At 56.8% G+C, this 10,190-nt stretch overlaps 1 protein-coding gene across 1 annotated transcript; it reads right to left on the reverse strand.

The window, feature by feature from the left end:
* Positions 1-912: 912 nt before the first annotated feature.
* On the reverse strand, positions 913-9,141 carry FCER2 (Fc epsilon receptor II; the record flags this gene model as incomplete). Its single annotated transcript, XM_081077395.1, has 11 exons — positions 913-1,060; positions 1,418-1,524; positions 1,657-1,808; positions 3,840-3,929; positions 4,019-4,081; positions 4,175-4,237; positions 4,434-4,496; positions 5,169-5,222; positions 5,517-5,636; positions 6,664-6,720; positions 9,120-9,141. The coding sequence occupies 11 exons, from the start codon at positions 9,139-9,141 to the stop codon at positions 913-915; spliced, it is 939 nt and encodes a 312-aa protein (XP_080933521.1).
* Between the last annotated feature and the right edge of the window lie 1,049 nt (positions 9,142-10,190).

A 10,190-nucleotide genomic window follows, 5' to 3' on the forward strand; every position in this document is an offset into this window, starting at 1 on the left:
CTTGCTAAGCGCCTTCTGTATACTGGGCCCATTCTGACCACTTGGGCCCTTTCCCCAGCAGCCTGGGCTGGGGGACTAGGGTCAGGGCGGTCCATGGCTTTGCCCTGCAATGTTCTGGGGGGTCTGGGGCTGTTCTCTGCTCCATTGGACCCCAGAGTCTTCATCTGTAACTCTGCCTAGTAAATGCTCCTGTTAAGGAAGTAGGGGGGTACAAATGCCATTTCAGTTGTTCTCATTATTCAGAGGTGGCCTCAGGCACCAGTTCCCACCATCGACACCTAGAAACCAGAGCCAGAGGGGCCCCTGCAGAGGGTGCATGTGAGGGGTTGTCATCCCCCATGTTCCTGATACAGGTGGGGCAGGGAGGCCTGGCTGCCTGAGCTGGGGGTCTGTCCAGTGGTGCGAGGACATGGGCTGCATTTGGGGAGGACAGGGAGTCCACTCCTGACTCTAGCAGATGGTGCGGTGGAGGTGATGGAGGAAGCACACAGGGAAAGCTGGGCTGCCAGGCTCCCCAGCAGGGACGGGGTCTTCCAGCAGGGACGGGCTTCCAGCAGGGAAGCGCCTTCCAGCGTTCAAGCTGGCAGGCAGGGCTTCTCCAGGTGGGAACTTGAGCACTAGGAGGCAGAGGGGTGGCGATAGCCCGTTGGGCTAAGGGGCAAGGGACAGGCCCTCTGGGGTGTTGACAGAAGCTAGGGATGGGTCAGCTGCCTCCACTTGGGCAGGAGAAAATGTCACTGGGACCCTTCAGACACAAAAGAGGCACCCAGACTTTGGTTGAGGTCCTCAGGGTCCCACTTGCGGCCTGGCTGTTTCCATATTGCAGGCGACAGAATGACAAAGAGAGGTGTTCTGTGGGCAGGCAGGGGGCTGTCTGGGTCCACGTCTGAGGACCGAGGTGGTGGGCAGCAGTCAGCACGTGGCCAGGCGGTCACACACCCAGCCGTCCAGCTGGCTGTTGCAGAAGGCGTCATTCCACTGCCCGGAGCGCAGCATCATCACACAGTCCTCTCCCAGGCCTCTCGCACCCCCATTGTTGGGTTCCCCCGGCCGCCAGTTGCTGGAGCAGAAGTCTTGGGGTCAGAGGATGGAGCAGGGGGAAGGGGCCCCACTGCTTTCAGCCTAGGCACACCGCTCTGAAGCTGGGCCCTCCCAACCCCATTCCTGGATTTCTACCACATGTCTGTGCAGCTCTGGAGATTCAACCTTAATGACATCCCTAACAAAACCTAGTGCTGTGGTTAAAAAATCAAAACCAAACCAAACACCCTGATCATCTCCCGCCATTGCAATGGAGAAGCTTCCCCAAGTCTGGGCCTGGGCTGTGTGCCCCCAAATGCCCTCTCCTCTCATCACAGCGAGGTCCCCTCTCCAAGCCTGGGCCTGGGGCCATCTCCCCTACATCCTCTCTTCTCACCTATAGTCCAAGGGGTTCTCGTCCATCCAGACAAAGTCCCCCTCTATGTTCAGGTCCCGAAGGCCAATCCAGGATTCCCTTCTGTTGATGTACTTGGCCAGGAAGTCCTGGGGAGCAGGACAGGGCTGGAGGGCTGGGGAGATGTGCTTGGGTCCCCCCGCCATCCAAGAAATTGGGCTGGGGCTCCCCCCGCCCCCGCCCACCATGCTGGCCGCACCCTGTGGCGAGCCCAGGCCCACCTGCTCCTCCTGGCTGTGGATGCTGACCAGCCGCCCTTGGAGTTTGCTGCAGGCCAACCTTGCCTGGATCCACTTCTTGGCGCCCTCACCGAAGTAGTAGCACTTCCGTTGGAAATTGACCCACTCCTCAGGGCACATGTTACACATGGAGCCTGGGGTGGAGGAGAGGCTCAGGGGGGCAGCTGTGGTGTGCGCTGTGGTGGGCACCACGGTGGGCGCTGTGGCTGGCGCTGGGGTGGGCGCTGTGGTGGGCACCACGGTGGGCGCTGTGGCGGGCACTGGGGTGGGCACTGTGGTGGGTACCATGGTGGGCGCTGTGGCTGGCGCTGGGGTGGGTGCTGTGGTGGGTACCATGGTGGGTGCTGTGGCTGGCGCTGGGGTGGGCTCTGTGGTGGGTACCATGGTGGGCGCTGTGGCTGGCGCTGGGGTGGGCGCTGTGGTGGGTACCATGGTGGGCGCTGTGGCTGGCGCTGGGGTGGGCACTGTGGTAGGTACCATGGTGGGTGCTCTGGCTGGCGCTGGGGTGGGCTCTGTGGTGGGCACCATGGTGGGCGCTGTGGCAGGCACCATGGGTACAATGGGCAGATTGGGTGGCAGCGTCTCTCCTGGAGTCACTCTTGGGGTCTGGGCTGAAAGCAGACCCACCTCAGCGCCTAACAGGCTGGCAGGCAGCTCTGGTTCCTGGAGCTCGGATGCTCACATGCAAGCCCAGCCCACCACAGGAGAGTCTCCTCCGCCGTCACCACGGCTGCTGTCAGCGACACCTCTCTCATCAATATCATCCCCGCGGCATCGTCACCCACACGTGCCAGCAACATCTCTCCTCCGCCAACACCATGGCCAAGAGCACCTTCACCAACACCACACCAGCCATGTCCTAATCACCAGTGCTGATGGCAATGCCTGCCCCAGGGCCGCCAGCATTACTTTACTGTCCCCACCAACTGCTCCAGTAACAGCCCTGGCCACCGTCACTGTGGGCACCCCCAAAACTGGCACTCTTGGCCGCGTTCTGGGGTATAAATTGATTTTCTTCTCATTGGTGAGGAGAGTCTGTGGGCGTGGGGAACGGGACTAGAGGGCTGGGTCCCCATGGCCTTGGCTTGGGGCCACCTTGGTCTCTCTCTCTCTCCCCTTGCTCACAACCCAAGGAAACTCTCAGGCAATGTCGCTGCCACCAGCATTCCCAGGTGGGAGGTTGAACCCACTGCTACTGGGTACACTCACTTGTGATTTAAAATAGACCTCAGAGTGACAGGCAGGGACGGCTCCACAGCTTTGGTGGAAGTGTTCTAGGGACCTGTGGTCCACAGCGTTTGCAAAGCCCTGGGAGGAACGCAGCTCGACGTGCTTCTCTGTGATGAAATGCTAACCAGTGTGCAGGACTCTGGGGGTGCTGCACTAAAACAGGAAGAGAACGTCTCCCTTCAAGAAAACTTTGGGGAAGGAGTCACGGCTGTGTCAGGGTCATTGAGAGACGGCCCTGGGCTAGCGATCCATCAGTCAGCGTGGCCCAGATCCATCCTCTCAGCCTCCCCAGGGGAGCACACGGGGTCTTTTGATAGAATCCCCACGCCACACCTCAAGGGACAGCACTCCCTCACACCATGCACAGATCCTTCCTCTTCTCTCACCCAGCTGGGGCAGACAACAAATCAAGGGCAGGAGGCGGGGTAGAGTGGGACTTCAGGTTTAAGGCACAGTGATTGAACGTCTGCTCCCTCTGCAGCCTCCTGGGTCCACCCGCGTGAACCTTGTAACTGCCAGCACCCCTGCCACCCCCGGGGAAGATGCCACAATGCCTGTTGTCCCCATCTCTTCAGAGGTGACCCTACAGCTCTGACTGGATCAGACAACCTTCCGGGAGGGCTGTGGCTGAGGGCATCTTACTGATGACCCATTGCTGAGCCATGATGGGCAGAGGACAGATCAGTAAAGAGGACCCAGTGATGGTAAACAAGGACAGCTTTTGCCTGCAGGAAAAACGTGTGAAACCCCCACCCCAGGTCGGTGGAGGGGGGAAGCTGGACTCAGAAAGGGCTCTCTTGTGTGTCCCCCATTGGCCCCGCCGCACACAGACACACACATCTGTCCACATTGTCACACACAGCTGTCTTCCACTCAGACACATGCCACCACACACCTGTGTTGTCACACACATAGGCACAGACACACACACTCACCGTTGGATACTCGAAGTTCTATCCACAGCTTCGCCACCTCCTCCTGGAGTCTTTCCAGTGAATTCAAGGCTGTGTGTCTCTCGTTCAAGCCTTGGGAGGTTGGATGGGGGCAGTGGTCATAGACAAGCTTGGGGACCCCTCCTGGTCCCTCCGTACCTCTGGCCCCTCCCATGTCTCACCTTGGGACTTGAGGTTGCTCAGGTCCTCAAGAAGTCCATCCAGGTTCTGGGAGAGCTCAGAGTCTGATGGGGTGCAGGACAGGTGTCAGAGGTGACACCTGCGGGCCTCGCGGTCCCCATGGCTCTGGGGCCCCACCCTCCACCCTAATCTCTCACCCTGAGTTTTCATTCTCTTCTGTTCTGCTTGGATTTTCTCCATGTTCTGCATCATCTGGGCAGCTGCTTGCAGGGGAGGAGGCTCAGTGGGAAGCAAGCCCCTGGAGGCCAACCCCACTCCCCCCACTGGCCTCTTAGCCTGGGGCTCTCGGGCCACCTGCTCATTTTGCAATTCACTGGTAGTCCGGAGCGCTGTACACCCATGTTCACCCCAGTTCCCTCCTCTCCTTACCCTAGACTCCAGGCTGAGGACACTCACCCTGGGATTTCTGGGCCATCTGGTCACCTGTGTGTCTTTCAAAGTCCTTGGAAACCTGAGAGACTGGGATGGGTAGGGGAAGGGAAGACATGGCCTCAGGAGCCAGGCAGGCAGGCCCTTGAATCCCCCACCCCTCCCCGCAACCCCAAGTGTAGGGCCCCCTCCCCCCACACAGTCACAATGATTGCTGCTTTTTGTTTTTAATTTTGGAGACAAAAGTACTCAGGAAAGTGAAGGCAAGAATAGAATGAATTTGTGTACACTTCCTCCACCCAGCAATAAATATAAAAGCAGTGGACATTTATTAAAACGTTATTGGAGGCCAGATGATTTTTTTTTAGTGGCCCATATGGGGATCGAACTGGCAACCTTGGTGTCATTAGCACCACGCTCTAACCAACTGAGCTAACCGGCCACCTCCTGATGTTTTCTAAGTGCTTCCCAAGTCTTAGATTGTTTACACCTCATAGCACTGAAATGAAGCCCATTTTATAGGTGACTAAGCTGAGGCCTGGAGAGGTTAGGCACCCTTTTATCAGGAACTTCTCAGGGCATCCCCTCCAAGAGGGGATGGGTTTTCCCCCCACCCAGGGAGGGGGTAACACAGGCTGAGCCTCAGTTCCTGGGGAAACAGTGAAGCCCAGTCCTTCTCCCACGTTCCACAGTGGTGAGTGACAGAAGCAGGACAGGTGTCTGGTGTCCTAACCCCCTTCTCCCACCCTGGCCCCTTCGTACTGTTCCAGGCAGCGGTCTCTTCCAGCTGCTTCAGGTTCCGTTCAGTGTCCCAGTCTGGGCAGGAGAAGAGAAGCAGAGGAAAGAGAAAGGGATTTTCACCCACCCACACCCCACCTGCCAGCTGGGGATGGAGACCTTGGGTATATTATGTGGGAGGTGCCCGAAGGGCAGGAGCCATGGGTGCTGGGCAGGAGTGAGGGAAGGGGGCTCTTGAGAGTGGAGGAAGTTGACCTGAGAAGGCGCTGGAGACACGTGAGGGAATTGGGCTCCCAGGGATGTGTTGGGCTCCCCAGGATCTGGGAGTGGGTGTCAGGGAGGGGGGCCATGTGGGGCAGGGGGTGTCCTCACGCCACAGGAGAAGCAGAGTCAGCAGCCCGGCCCACAGCGCAGTGGTCACCAGCCCCAACAGGGCAATCTGCGTCCCCCGTCTGCAGCACTGCCCACGTCTTCTGTGAAACTTCAAAACCTCTGAGGGGAGGGACAAGGGGGAGAATGGGCGGAGCAATGAAGGGTGCAGGATGAGGCTGGACTCCAGCTCTGCCCATCTCCCCATTGCCCAGAGCCCCAACGTCCTGAGAACCTGTCCAAAACACACTGAAGCAGAAGGTCTCAGTGGACCCCCAGCCTCCTCTGTACACCCCCCCTCATGCTATCTTTCATGTCCATTGGGCCCCTGACCTTTGTGTGTCCATCTTGCACCTGTGCGTCTCTGAGTCTGTCCCTCTGCCCATCCAGCCCACTTTTTACTGCTTCTGACCACGCTCCAGGCATCAGCAAGCCTGACTCTGTCCAGAGATACAAGCCCTGGGCCAGGATCTGAGACCCCTCCAAAGACGGCTGATCCCCGCCCAGCTCTCACCTGTGCCCCTTCTGCCTTTTATAGGTTCAGCTCTCTCCCCCACAATAATGCTGGGTCCCCAGCCTCACCTCCAGAAGGCGGGGTCCTCCTTCCCCCCCTACCCCAGCCCTCACCCAGATGTTTGTCTCCCCCGCTGGGCCCCTGCCCTAAACACAGGACGCAGGGTCTCAGTTCTTCCCCCATATCTGAGCTCTTCCCTAGCCCTTTTCCCAGATGGCAGACCCCCAGGTCTCACCCCAGCTCCTGGGCCCCCAAACCTCTACCTTCATGCTCCACCGCAGGCCCAGGCCCCCTTCCCTCATCCTGGCTGTGAGGATCCATGACGCTGAGTTCTGAGTCCCTGTCCCACTGGTCTACTGCTCTATTGGGCTCCGAGTGCCCCAGCTGGAACTGGTTTTTTTGGTGGTTATTGCTGGGAAGGTGTTGAGTCAGAGAAGGGAGGTGCCCTCGGCTTCCCTTTTTGCCTGACTCTGTGCCATGAAGGCCACTTGGGATTTACCCACCTCCCTCGTGGGCCTTCCCTAGAAATTCATTTTTCGTCCCAGAGAGGGAAGGAACCCTTCTCCTCTCCTGGGTGGAAGGTAGGAGGTCAGGATTATTGCTTTTGCCAGTGTCAGCTCCAGAGACACCTCTCACCTGAGTATGAATTTTCCTCCATGGCAGTCCTGCTTGTATCCTCCTGGTGACGGGGTGCTCACCATCTGTCAAGACAGTCCACTTAACAAACATAGTCACAGCTCCAGCTGTGTTTAGGGATTAGGGTTAGGGTTATAGCAGACTCTAGTTACCAAAGAAAAGCATCCTGGGCTTGAGAAGCTCAGTGGCTGGTTTTGTGTTGAAGTTAACTGGGAGACGCAGCTGGTGTGGAGGGCCACAGGCCCGAGACCAGAGGTGGATGCCCCGAAGCCCATCACATGGGAGGTACACAGCAGATGCCCAATAAATGTGCACCCATGTGATCTTGGCAAGTGGCTGAGCGTTGCAACCAATTTCCTCATTTATAAAATTATGATAGTAATAATATCGACTCTGTGGGGTGGTGGTTGACTCTATGTGCTTTGTATAAGGCCTGGCACATAGTGAACCCCCAGACTGTCCTCCAGTCGTGTTACCCTTGCAGCCTGTGCGAGCTCGGCCGAGGACTCAACCTTTCTGTCTCAGTTTTCCCCTCAGTAAAATGCGGGCTATGACAGTGCCCAGCTCAGGAGGCGGTATTAGGTTCAAATGAGATAATAATGTACGTGTGTCCTTTGGCGCAGTGCTGCACACAGGGAGTCTTCAGATACCAAGCGTTTATCAGGCATCTACTCTGTGCCAGGTCCTGCTGGGAAATTCCTCCTCTGCCAACCTGCTCAAGATATCTTTAAAGCTGCTTGACTTTATTACATGCTGAAGAGCATGGGCTTTGGGTCAAACAAGCCTGGGGGTCACTGGCTGTCCCTCTTGCTATGTGACTTTGGACAAGTGGCTTCCTCTCTCTGAGCCTTGGGGAAATGGAGATGTGAGGCTGCCAGGTTCTGATTACTGGCAGCTCAGACCAGGTTTTTGGCCATCCTGGAGGAGGCTAGAGGTGTCACCATCCTGCGGCTGGACATGCCTGAGCCCAAGCCAGCCAGACCGGGGGCTGAGTCCTGGCTTCTCTCTGGATGAGCAACTCAGTTTGCTCATCTGTAAACTGGGGGTGAGCGACAGCGCTGACTCCACTGGGTGGGGTGTGTGAGGTGCTGGCACACAGTAGGTGCTCAGTAAATCTACTGGTGGGGTGCTGTGTGAACGGAGGTACTGAGAGGGTAAATAATTTGCCCACTTCCCAGTGGTGGGGGTGGGACTCAAACTAAGACCTGGAGCTTGTTTGATCAACTACCTGGGAACATGACCTCTTGGCGTGGGCTGCTGGTAAGTGCCAGGGCAGCAGGGCCAGAAGCCAGGCCATCTATCTAACATGAGAGTTCCTGCCTCTGCCCACAACCTTCCGTGGCTCCTCAGGGCTCCCCACCATCAGCTCCTCAGTGCACACACCAAATTCATCTTTTCTGCTCAGTCATGCCAATAGGCTGGCTTTCACTTTGCCCAACCAGGTCCCCACACACCTGGAGATTCTGTCCATGCCACCCGTCGCCCACTGCCCACTACCCTCCTCACACGCAGACCACCTCCTGGCCATTCTTCGAGACTCAGTGCAGAGCTCATTTCTCCCAGGAAACCAATGTCCATTTCCGACCACCAGCCACGACATACACCCCCACACCCCCCCCACACACACAGAGTCACATATGTGCACACACAGTACATTCAGAGGCAATCACACACAGACACACAGTTGCACACTCACACACATCCACACATCGCAGATTCATACTCACATGAGTTTTGTGCGTGTCGCTGTCCTGGTCCTTTGGGGCCGATTGGAGCGGCCGCAGAGGCCACAAGCAGTGGTGAGAAGTTGAAATTGGAAGCAAGCTTTCTTCTGAAAGCAGACCCACCCCCAGCTTCTATTTTCACAGACCTAATTATGGGCTCACCACCCAGATAACCACATTGCGCACATGGCCTCCTCTGTGACCACAACCTGGTAAAGTCCGTACTATTATTATCTCCATGTCTCAGGTGGGCAAACTGAGGTTCAGAGACACGACCCCACATTCCCAAAGTGCTGATGGAGGTAAGTGGTAGAATCAGGATTTGGACCAAAGTGACTGGGCAGGAAGGAGAGAGAGAGAGAGCAAGAGGGAAGGAGGAAAGAAAAAGAAAGATACATGACATATGATAAGATTGTGGTCAGATATTGGCAATTTTGTTGTATAGTTTAATTTGGTAGCAACATGTGTTAGGCACAGTTCTTAGTGTCTTAGATGCAGTAACACATTTAATATCCACAATCACCCCGTAAGATAGATGCTTTTGTTATCTATGCTGCCTTATGGATGAAGGGTGTTAAGTATAGAGAGGTTAAGTAACTTGCCCTAGGTCACACAGCTTACAAGTGGCAGAGAAAGGATTTGAACCCAGGCAGCATGGATCCCAAGTCTGCAGCCCTACCCATCATGCAGCCTGGCCTTGTATTTACAGAGGCTCCTTGGCACTTTGCCTACCTTGCTCTTCATGCCTATACATGTCCCCCGATCTTTAACCCTATCCCCACTCTTGACTGGGGAATAGCTAATGTCAAATCCCCTACTCTTGGATGGGCCGCCTCCTCACCCCAGGCTTGACACCCTGTCTCTCATGCTAGAAGATGCCCACCCTCCACCAGATGGGAAAGGGCCTGACTGGAATGTCCGCTGGGCCGTGCAATCCAGGACAGCAGGGATGGATGGTGCTGCCTTGTTTGTCACACTGTGTCCCCAGCATGGGGACTCACAGCCTTCTGTGTATGTCTACTGAATGAATGAGTCTGGTGGCCTGGGGCTGCGCATTCTGGGCCCTCCAAATGTTCCTCTCGACCTTGATCTGGGCTAATTGTGGGGGCTTGAACCCATTGCATGGTTTGCCACGTGATGGAGGATGACGATTTCAACTAGGAGACAGAGTTCTCAGGTGGGCATCAGAGGGGTCACTGGGGCTGCGGGGTGGACACAGGACAGTAGAAGGCCTGGGGGGACCCACAGAGCTGTCATGGGGAGCCAGGCGGGAGGAGGGACCTTGGGAGGGATGCTTTTGGAGGGCTTGGCTGGGATGGAGACACTGGGGTGGGGGTGGGGGGACGACTATCACCTGGTGCAGGGGCCAGAGGACGTAGCCTGGAGCAGTGGCTATGGGGATAGAGGGAAGTATGTGGGCTTGAAATGAGATGGGCTTTGGTAATGGGTGAGATGTGGGGTGGGCACTCGCAAGATGCTGTGAAAAATGACGGGGGTCTCAGCCGCGCGGCTGCGTGGACAGTAGGGCGATGAGGACACAGGAAGGAGGGGAAGGGAGAAAGTTGGAAACAAGTCCTGTCGGGCCTCAGTGAGGACACAGGACAGGGTCCGGAGTGGATTTTGGTTTTCCAGGTGTTCTCGTGCCCTAGCGCCAATCCGCACTGAGTACGGTGTCCTTCCAGGCCCTACGGCCGGGTCCGTGCTGGGTCCCTGCCAACATTCAGTTTAAACAAGAGGATGCTTCGGGAGTGAAATCTCAGCTGAGGACCCTGTCACGTGATCGCCCCCTTCCTCTTCCCCTCT

The sequence above is a fragment of the Rhinolophus hipposideros genome (genome assembly GCF_964194185.1).
Source record: "Rhinolophus hipposideros genome assembly, chromosome: 16".
NCBI classification, from domain to species: domain Eukaryota; kingdom Metazoa; phylum Chordata; class Mammalia; order Chiroptera; family Rhinolophidae; genus Rhinolophus; species Rhinolophus hipposideros.